The sequence below is a fragment of the Chaetodon trifascialis genome, chromosome 2 (assembly GCF_039877785.1).
Source record: "Chaetodon trifascialis isolate fChaTrf1 chromosome 2, fChaTrf1.hap1, whole genome shotgun sequence".
Taxonomy (NCBI): domain Eukaryota; kingdom Metazoa; phylum Chordata; class Actinopteri; order Chaetodontiformes; family Chaetodontidae; genus Chaetodon; species Chaetodon trifascialis.
This window is the reverse complement of record NC_092057.1, coordinates 27,380,176-27,398,804: the sequence shown is the minus strand read 5'-3', so window position 1 is coordinate 27,398,804 and position 18,629 is coordinate 27,380,176. Positions and strand designations below refer to the sequence as shown.

General features: G+C 40.1%; 1 protein-coding gene across 4 annotated transcripts in view; it reads left to right on the top strand.

Moving 5' to 3' along the window:
• Window positions 1-18,343, top strand: part of sorcs1 (sortilin-related VPS10 domain containing receptor 1) — a 171,892-nt gene extending 153,549 nt beyond the window's left edge. The window contains exons 21-27 of one of the 4 annotated variants that reach the window (XR_011602540.1): window positions 4,536-4,662; window positions 6,245-6,357; window positions 8,348-8,482; window positions 11,133-11,232; window positions 11,691-11,796; window positions 12,445-12,598; window positions 14,787-18,343. Coding sequence is in view for 3 of the 4 variants with exons in the window: in XM_070972388.1 (XP_070828489.1) it covers window positions 4,536-4,662; window positions 6,245-6,357; window positions 8,348-8,482; window positions 11,133-11,232; window positions 11,691-11,796; window positions 12,441-12,598; window positions 14,787-14,848 (801 nt within the window). In the remaining variant the exon portion in view is untranslated. Of the gene's footprint in view, window positions 1-4,535; window positions 4,663-6,244; window positions 6,358-8,347; window positions 8,483-11,132; window positions 11,233-11,429; window positions 11,525-11,690; window positions 11,797-12,440; window positions 12,599-14,786 lie in introns of those variants that run through there. The other 3 variants (XM_070972396.1, XM_070972388.1, XM_070972407.1) reach the window with 3 other exon arrangements.
• The last annotated feature ends 286 nt before the right edge of the window (window positions 18,344-18,629 follow it).

Sequence of the window (18,629 nt, the reverse complement as noted above, 5' to 3'; positions counted from 1 at the left end):
TTTTTTTAGTGATATCCAACATTTCACAAAATGAAATAACAGAAATCCTAACATAAATTTCACACAATGTGTCTAAACATTGTACATTCAGTTAAAATACCATAAATAAAAACCAGCATTTAACTTGTGAACAGTATTTATTTATTTATTTTTCAGGAAGGCCAGGATGAAGTGCAGAACAAATAAAACTGTAAAATATAAAATATTGTAAAATCACTCTAAAAAATGTTATAATTACTACTTGATTTTACTTGATTCCTCGAAATCTCTTTTTCTCCACAGTTACTGTAGCCTTTGTAGATTTTTTGTCACGAAAACCAGCATGTCAGTCTTCACTGATTTCAGACATGCCTGCTGACACAACTGCATTGGCGCCAGCACTAAACACTCTCTGATGGCAAATTTGTGGCTGCTATTCACGGGAATTTGCAAGCCAGGTTTACTCTTACATAATTTTTCACAGAATTTTCTGAATAATTAAAAAAAAAAAAAAAAACATGAACCAAAACATTAATTGTGTAAGGTTTGCATTTGTTTAATTTTGTGTAGCATTTCAGGTTTTACCACATTCTACATCCGGTTCTCATCCGGAGAGCAACTTGATTTAAGTACAAGACTTTCTGAAATCCATCTTTGGTCAGTGTTCGTAGACACCATGGGCTGTATTTTCGATCCCGCCACCAGCGCAGCGGAGGCACGGCGCAAAGTCAGGTCCGCTTCGCCGATGGGGCGTGACGGCGCAGACTTTGGTATTTTTGTGTACTGCGCTGCCGGCGCAACTCCACCTCCTTCTCATCTCAGTCCCACCCAGCGGCGCAACTCAGAAGGAGGGAGGGGAGAAGGCGTGGAGTGGGTTTGACACAGACGAGTCCAATCTTCACCAATCACACCAGCTCCTCGCCTCACCTTTAACAACGCTGCTGGCGAGGCACATGGCACGTTTCAAGGTTGACGGAGCCCGTGCAGGAAATTGTCCGACGCCCAAACTTCTCCCAGGAGGAGACTGACGTCACTCATGTCTAAATATGAGGTCCTCAGATGGTAAATCTTGGCCTCCTCCGCCTCCTCCTCAAAGCAAAGATGTACTCGAGCATTACAATGATAACATTTGTATTTGCAATGAAATGACGTGGGTAATAGCGGACAACGATCATCACTTACGTTTTTTCCATGTGTCTGTCTCTCTCTGTCTCTCGAGTGCTCTGAGATAGATGCAGTATATATGCTCTGTAGGATGCCACGGCTGTTTCTGGTGGCACAGCGACGTTAACGGATTAGTTCGCATCCCTGTTTCACCTGTGTACATTCGGTCAGGTTGAGTGACCATTACGCGTGCCGAAAGCGCTTGCCATGTGGTCAGATGAGATACTGATCAAAATACATAAATTTCGGACTGACTGTATGTGCTGACTCAGATAGTTGCATTGAATCGTGTTTGGTGCTAATTATTGATCGCAGTGAAATGCCAACAGTGTGGAAACCTGCCTGTGAGGTGTTGGTGACGTGGGCGCACGACTCCGCCGGTTTACGAAAATCCACTTGCGCCGCTGGCGCACAGAGTTGACCAGGTCTGGGGTAGTGAGACTTTTACGCGCACTTTTACGCTGCTGGCATGGACCGAAATGGACCGAAAATCCAAATTCGCCGGCTGATTATGCTGACACCTCCCCCTACTGCACCGCAACGTCCATCCTGGCACAACTCTGTGTGCCTCAGTTTACCAACATACCAAGTGCACTGCGCGCCCGCCTGCGCTGCATGAAAATACCACTGTGAGGGGTGCGCACCCTGTCTTTAGCGAGGTAAAAGGTTATTAATAGTAGCATTAATGATGAGTTACTGACTTAATGACTTAAGAAAGTGAAATATATGTAGATTTTTTATTTCAATGTCCAGAATCCACAGCATCTGCTTAGAAAAGTTCTGGTACTTGGACAAATCTAGTTGGGTCAGACACGCTGCATATTGTATATCTTAATTTTCAGCATTTGCAATTTGCTAATCACATTGTCTCACATTGTGATTTCAATTTGAAATCAATTAACTGTGAAGCCATAGGGTGGAAGCTGTCAAAATGGTGTAACAGAATGTTGTTATTTGTTGAAACTGAGAAAAACCTGTATCATTGATTTTGCTGCTATTAGTTTGCCTGTTTATTTATTTAATTTATATTAAGCAACTATAAATGTGTTACTTTATTTTCAGATACTATGTATATTATGGCATGGCAAGAAGTGTATCCATCCTTTACTCTGAACTTCTCCAACTAAGGTCTGAAACTGCCAGACAGAGCTGATCAACAGTTGAAGGATCAGCCCCTTGTGGTATCTAGCCATGCAGATAGTTTTAGTTATAGGCATGCAGATTTGGAGATTTCTGCATTTGAGACTTCTTCTGACACCCCAGTACAATGAAGGTGAGCAGGATTTAATCAAAGCACTGAAAAATTATATTATAAAAAAAGCAAAAGAAAGAAATACAAGACAGCAAAGTTCCTTTTCAGAATCACTCAGGAAATGTAGTATTACTGTAGTCATTACTCATGGAAAGAATGCCATTGCTTTACATTGATTATCATCGCTCATTTAGATGAAAAGTGAAGCAAATTCTAACCGTGGGCTACACAAATCTAACTGCTAGATGAGCACTAGTGTCCTGAATGGAAGGTGCCTTAGTATGTCAGTCTCTGACTGGTCTCACATCTCACCAGGATCTCCACTTTGTTTGTTTGCTTGTAAAAATAATTTGTGAAGGAGTTGTAATTGGAAAGCATCCAAGGCTAACTAAACACAGGTTAGCACTACTTAAAAGCACTACTTAAAATAGTATAATCAGCGCAAAAAAAAAAAAAAAAGAAAAAAGAAAGAAAATGGAAATATTGATACTGTGGTAACCCATTTGTGATGGTAAGAGGACTTGGCTGAGTACCATCAGCAACAACAGTATTTATATTTGTGAAATCTTGGCTCAGTTTACGTGTCTATTCTTACTAACTGATGCCTTTCCATTGACTTAGTATGCATTTATGCTGCATCTAAAATCCACTTCACTTTCTGCCTGAATACACCTTTAGATTACTTTCTGTTTATCAGCCAGCTAACCACTTGAAAGCTGCCACACCACCAAGATAGTACGGTTTAACAAGCAGCCAGTGGATGGTGTGCAGGTATGGATCATCAACAGCGAGCTTACACCCAGTGAGTGTATGCAACATCCAAAAACTAGGTGATTCCTGAATGTAGGGTTACTAGTTGCCACCTGGACAGATAATAAGACAGAGAATGGAGGTATGATAGCTTTGGAATCAACAGAATGTGTATGCCTGCAAACCTAACATGCCCTAAACCAATCTCACTTTATGCAATTAGACAAAACTGAAACACAGCGTTTTCTTGGGCAGAGCAAATTTAAGTTGTTTGCATCAGCTGATTGGCATCAGCAGGTTCACTTATGCTTCATCAGCTGTGTGGCAACCAGCTGACCAGTAATGTTTAATCATCACCACATGAGAAGTGTGATCTTTATACACAACTTCTCACTAGTACTGATATGCTGATATCCTCAATTCCTCATTATAAAATCTGATTTTGATATTGTCATTTTAACTAGGGGCAATGCAAATAAATAAGTTTATTCAGGGGGATTAGTTCTCCATCATTGTTTTCAGCTCTGATTCTTTGGGATGTTTACTGAAAACTAGAGCCTTTTTTCTCCAGATGTAGCTGTATATCCTTTACAACCCATTCTCATTTCCAGAGTAACGATTTTATGTCAGGACCCTTGCCATCTCGCACTGGACTTTCAGCTTACTCCAATGTAAACCCATCTGTGGGTCAGTATTACATGCCAGAGCAAGTGCTCTGCCCACCCAAATACTTTACCTTAATGTCAAATGCACTACAACTGAGCAGGTTTCAGAAGTAGTGCCTTTGACGTGCACTGACCTTTTTAAATATTTTTCAGAGAACAGGCCCACTTTCAATATGCTGGTTGAATCTTAGTAAGATGTTATTTTACAGCTAGAAGAGACTGGAAAATGATTTTGAGACACTAAAAAAATCAATCTGTCTCGATCTGTCTTCATAATTGTAGTTGTGTAAATGTGTTTGTTCAGTAACAACACGGGCCTTCCACAAGGACAGCCAGTTATGTCAGTCGGTAATAAACAGCCGCAGCATTAGCATCTTATACTTATTTGAAGAACAAATGGAGACATGAGTAATGACAGCAAGGAGCTGCCGGTGTTACACAGGGAGCTCACTGTGGGCCCCGACACTGTGTGCGGCACAGCACAAAGTGTCGCAGCTCTCAGAGTATGCTCAGGCATGTGTGTGTGTGTGTGTGTGTGTGTGTGTGTGTGTGTGTGTGTGTGTGTAAGAGTGCACAGCAGGCTGACACCTCTGTAGTGTAAATAACAGCAGTGTGAGACCAGCTGTTGATAAGGGTCTCTCACCGGAACCCCCAGACTCTGACTTTCCCTGTCTCCATGTCCCTCACCTCTATTTTCTCTATGTCTCTCTCTCTTTCTCACACAGCAGCCAGTAATCACCCTAGAGGGAAGTGTGGCATGCACGTTCTCCCGGGAAGGTATCAGTACAGTCACTGTGCAGGTGTCTGCAGGGAATACTATTTTGCAGGACAGAAAAACCATCGCTGTCCACGGTGAGCTGACTCTGTGACTTCATCTCCACTGGGATTCTGTAGCTGTGTAAACACACTGACAAGATGTCACAACACAATCTACTTAATAAGATACACAAAGATGTTATTTAAATAATTATTAATGGATAATTCATGTAATTATGACTTGGGTCTTATTTTCCTTGTTTTGGCTATCATCCTTCTATCGTAGCTAAAAATATTTTGTCTTCTTGTTGCATTGTAATATTGTAATACTGTGTCTATGAGGTGCCAATTTCTAGTCAGCTTTTACAAGGGGTTGTTCAGTGATAAAGATTTCTTATGAATGGCTTAAGTGGTACCTCACCCAATTGCTGAGATCTGACCTCTTTAAGAAGGTTTTAAACCATCCAACAGGTTAACCAAACTTCTCTGAATGACAAAAAGAATGTAAACAGTAAAATTCTGTCATAAACACCACAAATTACAGATGGACGCCTTAGTGCAATTCCTGTGCAATAAAGCATTAGACTTATTCACAACACTTTTAAACCTCCACACGGTGAGGTAACCGAGAAAGTGCGAGTGAAATTGTTGCTCCCAAACTTTGAAACTCACTCCTTCTGGGAGCTCGATAGCCACCTTTTCAGCTCTGCCTTTGTTTAGTTTGTATTCATTTATTTATTTATTGCTATTAGAGATGCAGTGGATCGGCTGTGGCACCATTACTGGCTTTAGAGTATCAGAATCAATATTGGGAGGGACATATGTGGATCAGTGGTTCCTTACTCTTCTTATTCACATGTTTTAAAGGTGCCCTGTGGTTTTTTGTAAATATTCAAAAGGTCATGTACATTCAGTATTAAACACCAGGACACATAGTGTGTATTCTTCTGCCCTGACAAATGTGTTGAATGCACTTTTTCCTCATAAAAAGACAAAAAAAGACATTTTTTTTATAGTATTTTAAATCCTACATTGTTTGCATCCATGTTTGTCAGCTTGTACTCTTCCTCCAACTTGCCTTTTTTGATTCATTGCTACGTTTCTTTGTGCTTTACCGCCACCAACTGTAGACTGGCAGAATAGCATGAATTGGTGGAGCGTATCTTGTCGTTTGAGTGCTCAAGCATGTGTAAAACATGGACCCACTTGAAAAAACACTAGTTGGTAGTGCTGCTAGTGGTGAAGCCTGCACAGGGTACCTTCAAGTCTGTGTTTGTGGCTCCTGTTTTCCATCTTTTTTAATTTGTTTTTACTGGGAAACTCTTTGTGATGTCTGCTCTTACATAATTACTTCCTTACTCACTTTTTATTTACCATCAGATAAAGTGCTTTAGATAATTTGGATGAACTACTTGGTGGTTTACAGCCTGTCTGGTTGTCTGACCTCTTGTGTTATTTGTAAGGATGGTCTAGGTGTATTCCCATTTTACTGCCATTACTGTGATGAGTTTTGAAATAATGAAGTATGACCCACTGACCTGTGAAAATAAGACACAGGCTGTTAAAAAAAGGTGATAGATTTTGGTCCACATGAGCTGAATCTAAAGACAGAACACAGCCTCTAATGACAGATGAAAAATAAAAGCATCTTGACATGCATTTACTATTCTCCCTGCAGACTATTTCCAATCTCATCTGCTTGCCTTTTCATCAAACCTGGATGACCACAACCCTGATGTTGCAGAATGGAGGCTGGATGTGAGCCGAGTCATCAAGAACTCTCTGATCCAGGTAAAGCTCTGAGGTCTTTTTATGGAAACCATTGCTTTACTCTGGTAAATACTGTCAGTGCCTGACTGGACCTCTGACAGTCTATAAGTGCAGTGTGACCTCCCTGAGGCTTTGAGACATGAATCTGACTTTTATGATGATAAATGACAAGGCAAGAGGGAGGAGAGGGGTAAAAATACAGTTCAAGAGCATGCTGATGGCAGTGGCTTGCACACACTCAGTGTGAGTTCAGGGCCATACAGTAACAAGGTTCTGGATGAGGCACAGAGGAACAGAATACAGAAGAATAAATGTCAGTGTGTGCCTGATGTGTCTTCTGCACTGACCTGGAGGGATGCTTGGAGTCGAGACTTTGCAACACGTCAAGTGCAAGACATGTTTCAAATCCACACATGACATGTCAGGTACAGATTTTGCCTCATTAACTTTCTGTTCTTTTACAACATTGTCACAACATCAATACTTTTTCTGATTCCTCGGAAGAAGCAATCTGTGCCTTGCATCATATTTTCACAGTTTTTGATCCAGCAAATCAAAATTGATGCCAAAAATATACCCCGCTCTTCAGTCTTCAGTGAACATGTCTGTTTTGTTATTTGTTACTGACATCATTTTTTTCATGACAACCCCAGCCTGGAAGGCAGAACACCAAAATAAACTTTCAGATGAAAATATGACGTGATAGCTTAAAACATTCACATTCACAAGATTCACTGCAGCAAATCTGTGCAAGAGCTAGAACAAGAACAGAGGCTCTTGCAGGGATCAGTGAAAACATGCGGTAAATTACATGCTCTTCATTTGTTGCAACTTCCTTGCAGACTGAACAGAACAGCAACATATATACATCAAAATTCAGCTACAAAAATATAAAGTGTCTGACAGGAGTCAGGTATGGTCTAAAATCTTGTGATACTATAATGCATCAATAGATTATGACATTATAATCAATCCAATAAAGCTTTATATTCATATTATGACATTTCTATATGTTTATATCAATCTATTAACTTAGCAGATTGTGTTAAAGTAGGTTTTCATGTTAGAATTATGAATGTTATGTAATTGCACAGCAGCATGCAGCAGAAAATTGCTGCATTGTTGACACACTAATGCCCTATGATCATGCTTAATTTCCTTCATAGAGACCTCATGCTTTATGATGAATAATCCATCTTTTCGATGATGAGCCCTTTCCTTTTTTCCTTTATCTCTGATTGATAATCAGTACCATCTTTTTTAGAAAAAACTTGCACTTTGTATATCTTCATGCACTGAGTCGAGCCTGCAGTCTTCCTCTCAGGCTGCGTACAAGCTCAACAACCTACCCCAATAAAATAGGGCAGTCTGTATGATGACAGAGAGGCGAAACTCGGGGCAAAAAAGTTTGCAAAGCACTGGCTGCTGCTTGTTAAGCTTAATTTCTTTGAGTTTAATTGAAGGCGACTTAAATGAGAATATCAACATTTTGATCAGCTCAGAGCTTCTCTCATCTGGATTTCGGTTGTTAGAAAGAGATATTTTACCATGTATGTGAAACTGAAACTATAGAAATGGGGGCACTTCCATCTCCAGTGGAAATTATTCCCCTGACTACTCGGATCGGTATCAGGAGCAAAACATGACCAGGGTACCCCTACTTTTCACCGAGCTCTTTGACTTTCAACAAGAAATAATAATCACAGTCATGTAGTACAGAGGCTTTGGCTGTGGATTAGGGGCACCTTGAGCTCATGGGTCCCTCTGCCTGTGCCGGATAAGCTATTTTAGTAATCCATCCATGTTCAAGTGTTGCACTGCAGTACGAGAATTTCAGTGCCGATACCAAAACTGCTCTTTGATAGAGCTAGTACAGACAGAAGTATGAATGTGAGCAAGCATTCAATGGCAGCTTTTTGACAGTTTCCCATACTCAGTGCTTGGAGCACATTACAGGCAGGATGCCTGCATTTTTAACCTTTTACCGCCTTTCCCACTTGTTCTCTTTCAGGCCACAGGCATGAGAGAGGATCAGCTTCTGGTCACTGTCCTCCCAGGTTTACCCACAGCAGCAGAGTTTTTCCTTCTACCTGACAAACAATTAACTGAGGGGAAACCAGAGAAGAACTCTGCTCATTTAGATCAGGTGAGGCAACAACTGCTGCTCTGTCTGCTGCAACACCATCATTCCTTATTTCCAGCCCAAGGCAGCGTTTGTGTAGGTGGATGGATTTCACCTTGTTATCCTCATTCTAATTCTACCACAACCCCATGCACAACTTTGAAACATTGTTTCCTTTTTTCTGTTTTGTGATTCATGGCTGATCGTTTTTCTAACAGCAGCTTGTTCAGTAATTGTTCCCTAGAAAATCAGCCCAAATTTAAGTTCCTTCTTTCTCCAGCAGATGTCAGTATTGATCTACTGAAGCATGGCCAGGTCTTTCCATGAGTCTAATTCGGGAACACGCCTGAGGAATCTCTGCAATAGACTCATCAATAAGGCTGACAAGTATTAACAAGTTATCAGGGGGAATGACTTTTAAACTCCCTCAAGTCACATCCTGTGGGGTGCTGAGGTGGGAGGGGGGCAGAATCTCAAAAGAGCCTAAAAAGCCAGACAAAGAAATTGCCATGGTTGATAAGTCCACTAAATCACTGCCGTATCAAGATGGACCAAATTAGCTCTGAGCCTCACGTAATAGATAATGACTGATAATAACGTTGGATCCGTGGGAAGAATTCCACGGGCATCTGTAGAGAAGGAAACTGAGAAGGAAATCAATTTGATTTCCCTCTTCCATCCCCGCTCACACCCTGATCGCCTGGAAAGATCCTCTGCCCTACTAGCCAGCAATAAATCTTCATTCAAGGTTGGCATCTTAAAAGTGTAGAGCGTGCTCTGCTTATTAGAATGTATAATAGATTTACTGACCCTGGTATACAGTGGGAAAAAGAAATTAGTCACAGCATAGTCTAAATTTAAACTGCTAAGAAATATAAAGGGGAAGATGAAACACTACAGAAATTACTCATATCACAATTAATTTGGCAAATGAGGCAGATAAGATAAATGAAGCCTCTGCATAGAAAAAAGGGATCTGCAGACAGAAAACTGAGGATTTTGTTTAGCTTTGTGTCTTCTCTCTGTAGCTCCATATGTGCTTGTTTCGTGAGTGCAGATTAAATAGAGGAAAACTGCTTTATGGTATTGGAATACCATTTAAAAAGAGGCACATTTCATTTTGAGATTGTGTATATGGATTAGAGCCTGGGGATTGAGATTTATAATTGCATGAATGAAAGGATCTATGTGCTGAAATAGACTGAGAGTGAATGAGATTGGACTCTGGCTTTCTGTAGTTTACCTTCAGGTCAAGGTAATCTGCCTGATTTATATCAAAGTTAGATGTTCTCAGTGCAGAAGGTTACTTGCCAGTCTGGAAAGCAGAGATCAAGTGAGGCTACATCCTATGCATTATGCATCACAGTGGAAAGGTCCCACAGACAAAGACTCTTATATAAACAGGAAAGCTTGGATGGGGTTGTTGGTGGAGACAGTGAGGTTTGTTTGGGTCATGGGCGCTTACAAATAATGTTCAATGTAAAAACATCATCATCAGAGTGGCAATTCTGTTGTCTTCTTGTGCTGTGATATCCTTGTAAGCTCCTTTGGTCAGAGTTGATTTGAGCCTGTACCTGCAACCATTTTAGCTCTGTCTTTTCATTTTGTCTGTCTCAGGCAGTACTGCTGTGATTTTTGAGATGTTGTATAAGTTAAAGATATTAGCTAGTTCGTTACTGGCAGCACCGGTCTGTATTTTTATAGTCACTAGCTAATGAAAATAGTAGAGCATTCAGCTTAAAGTCCAACTGAAACATACACAATCACATTTAGTCATCCCTTTCTGTCATCCAAAAAATGTCCATGTGTTTTTTGAATGTCTTGTAATTATTATTATTATTTTTTAATTATTAGCATTAAAAGGAAGAAAGGGGGTCTTGGGGGAAGTATCAGAAATGCTCCTTTTTGTCACAGCTGACTTGAGGTGTGTGTGTGTGTGTGTGTGTGTGTGTGTGTGTGTGTGTGTGTGTGTGTGTGCGTGCGTGCGTGCGTGTGTGTGTGTGTGTTTGATAGCAGCTGGCAGGCTGCCAGAAACACAACTCTGAACAGATGTTAATGGTGCTCCGTGTCTGCTGCATGTGTAAATAGGCAGCTGTATGTCAACTTCATAAGATGAAAATATGCCAATGATGTGTTTTCAGCCTGTTGCTGCCCCCAAGTGACCAAAAAATCAGCCTTAATCTGACTGAGTTGTGCATGGAAAGGTTCCCAATCTATTTAATTACTTTGTAAGTCTCAAAATAAACTTAATTTTGGCAGAAACATGTTTTTTTTTTTTTTACCCCATCTTCTTCTTTTTTCTGTCTTAGTAATCGTCTCCTGACCTCTCAGATTACAAGCTTACAATCATTTACAATCAATCATTCCCAAACTGACGTGGCAGACATTTAAACCATAGCGCCTTCAGAAGTGCCGTCAAGGGCAAGTGATATTTGGACTCAATTATTTTTCTGTCTGACATTAAAAAAATTGGATGAATCTGTGGAAAGATTGATCAGAACAACAAACAAATTTGTTCTGAAATGTTGGAACAGGGTTAATAATTGCTGCGTGAAACCCTGAGATGGATGAGTTTGAGGTTTGATGGTCTTTGTAATGACCTTTACCTATAGCTCCATTTTTTTCATGAAATGAAACTGTTATTCAAATCATGTCTCCCTCTTTGCCTCCACAGCTCTCTGAGGTTGTGCTCGGCGCCTTAAATCAAAACCTTGTCCAGTTCACATTGCGGCCAGGGGTCCAAGTCACTGTGTACGCAGCACACCTATCTGCAGGTAAACAAACACAGCTGCCTGTGTTCACAGCTGCCCAGGAGGGCCTTTGTACTTCTGTAATGAGTGGGATAGAACATAAAGCATGAAACTACCAAGAGACCTAGATGCAGTGGACAGTCAGGTATATTTTTATTATTTTTGCTGCCCCAGTCAACTAATAACCCCAACCCTGTGTCTGATTGGCTCCCACCATGTAGCTACACAGAGACATTCAGAGAGTGAGCATCGTTACAAGTATGTGTGCCTCTTCCTATTGGGGATGCTGCTACTGTCCTAAAGGGGCTTATAAGATAAAGAGTAAGAGAAGTCCATACTACTGTATATTAAAATGATTCACCAATGCATAGGTGTCAATTATCCTGTTGAGTGCTTATTGCATGATTCAGCTGCCTGGAAATACAGGTTTTGTTCACTATTAGCTGCTTATACTCTTGGCTCTTGTCTCACTGTCTCTGCAGCACCCCTAGTGGACACCAGCGAGAACCACAGTGGCTCTGCCATGCTAATGCTGCTATCAGTAGTGGTTGTGGGTTTAGCTGTATTTGTCATCTACAAATTCAAGAGGTAAAGTGTTCATGAAATGTCATGTCTATATAGTCGTCACACTGTACGTGATACAGAGATGGTGAGAGGTGTCACAGGATTCTGACAGCTCAGTAAACAAAAGCTGCCTGCGAGGCTGCACAGAAGGTTGATAGCTGCCTGTCAAATGTTTTCACCGGCATACCCAGGGTCTTCAGTGGAGAATTGGCTTTTCCCTCATACATCTGCAGAGATCCTGTGGAAATTCTTTTGTCAAGTCATTCTTTGCAAAAGAAATGTCAGTCAGCCATCAGTCGCTATCAATATTAAGCCCTTTGAACGTAGGCAGTTGACCTTTCGGAAATGCTAAATTATGTCTCCTCGCCAAGGTTCAGTTTCAAGGGAAAAGGGCATGAAGGGTCATGAAGATTTGTAGACAAGCAGAAACAGAATAAAGCTCCAGTTTTACAGACCTTATCGCTTTTAGTATTTGTGTAAATGCTGATTTTCATGCAAATGTGCTTTATCAAATCGCCAGATGTTACACAAAAGTAAATGCAAAATACCGTCTGGCTGCAGATGTCAAACATAGCATCCTCCCGATCCGCTGGTTGTGTTCTTGCGATCTTTGTTTTAGTTAGGCTGTTGTCTTTATCCCTTTGCCTCACTGTAAATCTTTCCTCAAGGAAGATCCCAGGCCTCAACGTCTATGCGCAGATGCAGAACGAAAAAGAACAAGAAATGATGAGTCCAGCTAATCCAACAGAAGCCACACCCAGCTCACAGCGGGACTTGGTGCATTCTTTGGAGATTCTGGACACAGAGTTTAACTCACGACCCATCGGTGAATACCCGATCTCGCTTGACTCCCATCTGTGGCTGCCATGTCCCTTTGTTTGCTCCATTGCTTATTTCATACCATTATTAGCTGTTTCATGAGACTCATCCTATGCTTTTTGTTGTGTTTTTTAGAGGTGAAATGGTCTGATCAAGGGGTGATCAACAAGAGCTAAACAAAAATGAGTATGAGAAAAAGTACAGCTGCTTGTCAGTAATACAATAACACATTGTTCTCCTCAGTCGTCCTTCTCAGCTGATTAAAGCTTCCGCTGTTGCCTTTAATCACCTGAGAATACAGTAGGGTGACAAATGACAGAAAAATCCAGTAAGCTGTTGCTCCATTTGGAGTCTCTAGTGCAGCTTCAATGCTCCTTGTCATAGATTATCCAAGTCTGTGGAACAAGTTGCCTGAAAATCTCCCACAGGTGTTCAGCTGGGTTGAGATATTGTCCTCACATCATATCATTTACATCATTTTCATATTACTCAATCCATTTATTAAACACTCATGGCCTGTGTGGAAGCATCTGCATTTCCTTATGTATCACCACTCATTTATTAGGGTTTTTCCTTAATTTGTCACCCATCTGTATATTCTGACATGATATTTGACTGTGATGACCTAACATAACCCAACTCTTGTGCAATTAATCAATGCAATATTTTTTTTCTGCTATATTTTTGTGGGTCTATGAATGTGGCATTTCAATGATTAACACTCAGTGTTGTGCAACTTACTGACAATTAGTAATTTGTTACAATAACCTGATACTTCTCTCAAAAGTAACTAAATTACATTGACAACTACTGCATATAAAGGTAATTACTGGGAAAGGCCACTTTGTGTTACTTTTGCACAATTTCCTTTTTTTTTTTTTTTTCAAATATTATTATAATGTACACATGTAGCCATATTATTTTAGTGTTGCTGTGGCTCAGTGTGGGACAGGACAACAACAAATTTTATTTATGACTGCACCCATTACAACTGTGGTGATAAGAGCTAGTAATATTGCACTCCCTACCACCAGAGGGCAACCATGACTGGTGTCCTCACCCGTAAACTAAATCTGTATTATCTTGGTTAAACAGTAGGATATGGTAGAAGGGTACTCACATAATTCTGAATATATATGCTATCTGAGGTTTTCTCCAGAAATTAAGAATTATATTTGATGAGCCCAAGTTTCTTTAGCTTAGATTGGAAACATTACAATCATTACAAGCCATTTGAATGCCAGCAACTGTAATCGCATTATTTAACTTGAAAAAGTGATTAGTTATTGTTTTACTTACTACCAAAATTATTAGACTGACATTAACGCTGTTAACTCTGCTACCTGTTGTTATTAGCACATTAATCACATTCTCTGCTCTGCTTCATTTTCCTTTAGAGTGAGACTGAGTAAGTTTTGATAGAAGAAGAACTTATTCTCCCACAAATGAAAATTTGCCTTCATAAGCTGTAATACACCAGTTTTGAGTTTGCCAATACAGCCTGGTCTGACATGACCAGTGGCCCATGGCAGCTAATATTAGATAGCGTTATCAAAATGTAGGTAGATATGTTGTGAAATTGTGTGTGACATTACTGGGGCAGTTGATGTTTTCCTCTTGTGCCATGGTTACACTCAGTCCTAAAGTTGCTATAATTTTGTAATTGTCACTCGTGGCCACAGTGGTTGCTGTTAAAAAGACTTACACAGTCTCACTTTAATAGTTGCTTTTCTGTTTTTTCATGCATTCTGTCTCATTAAATTTAGAACGTAATCTATATAATTTCTTCTTAAAAGATTTTCACGGCTCAGGGTGCACTAGAGACAAAGGCTGTGTCCTTACCGCTGCAGTCTGGGTTCCAGCCCGGAGCCATTTGCTGCATGTTACCCCCCCTTGCCCCCTTTCCTGTCTGTCCTCAGCTGCATTATCCAATAAATCCAAAAAGGCCAAAACAAAATGTTCAAAAAGAAAATGCATGGCTGTTACAATAAATAAACTACAATACTTTAATTTAGACTGAACAATATTTTTTAGATTGAATACTCAAATTTATGATAATGTTGCTCCATGTCTGGATGCCTAAATCAGTTAATGCAGCTTTAAAGTATCAGTAACTAAATATTCTAGATTTACGCAGCTTCTGGTACAAATTATCCTCTCATTCCTGTCTCTCTCCTTGTCCTGTTTACCTCCAGGATGTATGAAACCTCATGTACATGTGAAATTCTCCACAGAACTCCCCACGTACATCGTCTAAAGTCTGGACTGGATATCCACTCCAGCTACTTCATGGATACTTTTTACCATTTGGGACACAATGGTTTTGAGCTTTATACCTGTGCATGTTGGACCCTGCTGACACATACTGTGCTCCGTTGAAACCAGAAGAAACTGTGTACAGGTTTTTAATTTTCTTTTAACATATGTCTGATAGATTAAACATTTTAAAAATTCCATTTCTTCGTACAAGTCAGATACATCCTTCAGAGGAAACGCCAGCATGAACTAGAGAGGGTAAAAAATGAAATAAGCAACAATGTTTTGGTTTTGCTTACATATCTGAGATTGGTTTGCTGTTCTATGAAGCTAACAGCAGTAGAGTGTTATTTATTCATGTGAATATACTTTTATGAAGTATGTTATTGAAGTGAATTACACATTTATTTTGTAAATCATGAATGTCTATGTTATAAATTAGTGTATTTTAATAACAAGTGTCATACTAAACAGAAATGCTGTTGAAAAATATCAATAGGGTACTTCAAAGCTTTTGGTCCATTGTCTCTTGGAAAGCTGATTTATGGCACAATACACATTTTCTACTGATTTTTTTTTTTTTTTTTCCTGATTTTTATTTATTAACAGAAATACAGGGTTTGGGTTTCTGGATTAATTCAACCTTTGCTGTTAATCTAACGCTTCTGGTACTATTTATGATACATACTGGTTTATAAAATGTTTTATGCTTTAGAATAAGACCACTCAATGGCTAAGGCTCTACACTGCACCTTCTGACTGCAAGTGATCCCCAAATATCACCAGACGTTGCACCTTGTAGGAGTAGAGGCAGAAACAGGAGGACTACCCCACAAAGAAAAGTGTTCCAAAGTCGTCCTCAGTCATACCCTGATCACAGCCAACATCCCTACTAGAGGCATTGTACAATTTATCAAGACTCAGACTTAAGGTGGCAGTTGGAATGAGATACAACTACTTTGTGGGAGAATCCAAAGAGCATGGCAATGAACGAAAGAGAGAGAGAGAGAGAGAGAGAGAGAGAGATGGAAGAGTGCTTTTTGGGGTCATGACGCATTAAGAACATTCTATTGGAGAGAATAAGAAGTGGTTGACTTGTTGAATACTTAATGTGGACTGTCAAGCTCAAGGCTGGCTAAGGTTGGTGACACATTCAGGCTAATGTCCTGACCCGCTCTCCAGTTGCACCCGTCTTCATCCCAGCTCATTATATCACACTGTAGGAGCAGGAGAACTAGAGCGCAGATGCTACCGGGCTACATGGATGGTTAGCTTGTTCAGAGGGCTGCAAAGCCCTGTGGTACTTTGTGTGTGAAATCTGACAGATGTAAATGTCTGATTGATTTTTGGAGGCAACTTTTCCAGATTTATTTTGTCTCTTTTACTGTGTGGAGTTGCCGAAATACAGAGGTAGTGTGGTTCAGCTGCAATACAATCAGTCGAGATAGGTAACCGCAGGCTATAGAGAAATGTGATGATTAGACATGCACATGCAACACACACCGGCTGCTATGTGTAGCGTTGCTTCATTTGACCACTGCAACGGTGAAGACCCGCTGAGCACCATGGCAATTGAGGGAAGTTTTCATTTTAGATGGGACGCAAATGAATCACTTCCCAAACCATTGCATGATATCAGGGGAAGCAGGATTACACATTGATTAAAACGTGAAGAGGTCAAAGGTTGAAAACTTAATCCAAATGAAAATGGAAGCTCTATAGTGATCTGCCAAAAAAAAGCGAAAATGGAGAAAAAGTCACATAGTGGAGGGCCAGCAAGTTTTTTTATAATGTGTAATGTATGATGTGTCAGACTAGTTATCCTTGGAAACTGTTTGAAGAAGGACAGGCACTTTCAAAAATTGCTTAGCAGGTGATTGGATGAACTGTTTTTCATAAGCTAACTTCAGTTAATCAGATCAAAAAAGACTGGAAAGAAAAGGAAGGTGGGGTGTGTCAATCCGAGGAGAGAATGTCATAACATTGCTGCTTTCGGCGCAGCAATCCTAGCAAGTAGGACGGTGGCGCATCCTGTCAGTGCGTTCACACGAAGACATACAAAGAGCCTGAAGCTTGTGTGCATGTTAGATACTGTTAGATACTGAAGAGCAGATGTTCAGGTATTTTCAAGTTCATGAGTTCATTTCCAGAGGGATGCTTTGCCATGCAATGTCCTCCTATCACTGTTTCAAGTCCCTGTCACTTGTTGAAGTTATAATGTAGCGAACTGACCATGAGATCAGCTTGTCCTCCATTTGAAGCTCTTTTGGAGTGGAGTAAAAAACAGCTTTGTGCTTTTGTTAAATAAGGGAATCTAAACAAGCATATTTTGGTTGTTGGTCCAGAGTATCAGAGGCATTTGCATAATGCTAAAGCTGAACCTCTCAACTTCACCAAGTTGCACCAATGATGTGTGTGAATGGGTGATCAGGATGCCACCGGTGTGTGTTGCCCTCATTTACAGCGGTTAGCATTTTTTAATATATATATTTTTTTGATGAGGTGTGATAAATCTGTTTAAAATGAAGCGTTTATATTTAAAAGCTGCATGCTAAGATGATCTCGGTAACAACTCCGCATCCATCTTCATGTCCATTGTAGCTGTGTGTGTGCCATCTGAGGTTGCAGGACACAATTTGCACTCAGCTCAGAGGTGATTTATCTTGTTCCATTGCATGGTGTAGAGGGGTGACTTTATACATCCCTGGTTGGAGTTTTGTAAATCAGCAACATGAATTAAAAGTCTAGGAATGTAGCAATACAATAATAATTGGATTTTCTATGCTTAAGGAAATTTAAGGATTTCTTTTCATGTTTTGCAAAGTGATGATGTGAAGCTCAAATCTCAGATTTTAGAAAGGGTGCTCTGGCTCTGATTTTAACAGTTGGATGGAGACATACAGTAGCCTTTAACCCCAGACCCACCGTCACACACAGTGGAGCACTAATCCTAACCTTAACCCCAGAGAGCAAGAAATGACTGGCCAGACAAGATCAGGATGTCTGTCATGATAAAAGCACCTTCTGCCTTTGAGTTTCAGTCGGAGAAGGACAGGTTGAACAGACAGGAAATCCTGCTAACACGAGGGATCTTTGGCCCCCTGGCTAGGACAAGCTGTGATGTGACAGCACTGCAGGTCATGGGAAACAGTATCAAGGTGTCGACTAGCTTTGAGCTAAACTTTCTTCCTCTCTCTCCCTCTCTCTTTCTCTCCATCTCTTCCTCCCCGCAGAATTAGCAAAATTATTATTTTTGTAGAGAAATATTAATAATAATAAAAAAAGAGTTTTATTACTGTACAGCTTTTGTATAAGAACAGACGGTAAGGTGTTACAGGTGTTTTTGTTTGACCTCAACTGTGCTGTGTGTAATTGTTTTATGCATTTATAATCATATTTATTAAATGGAAAGAAGTCAGTTAACTGTGTTCTCATTTTCTTACAATATTTGTAAAGAAATACTATGTATTTGCTGAAATAATACTCAACCTATAAACAAAAGAAAACAAGCACGTGTTGGTATTTTCTTCCACACACATATTAACTGCATATTACTAATTTACATGCATTTAGCCAGAGCTGGTATACAGTGGATTAGAGCTGTGGTTGAAATTCCAGAGAAAATATGACCTTAGATTATATTGGTATACATTTCTACGATGTTTGCAAAGAATCAATACTGTGATATTTAGCCTTCTCTGTCAGAGTGCCTGGTGGCTTTCCAACATGTACCCAAACACTGTATCTGCCTGGAACAAGTAACGACTCTTTATTTGTAATTA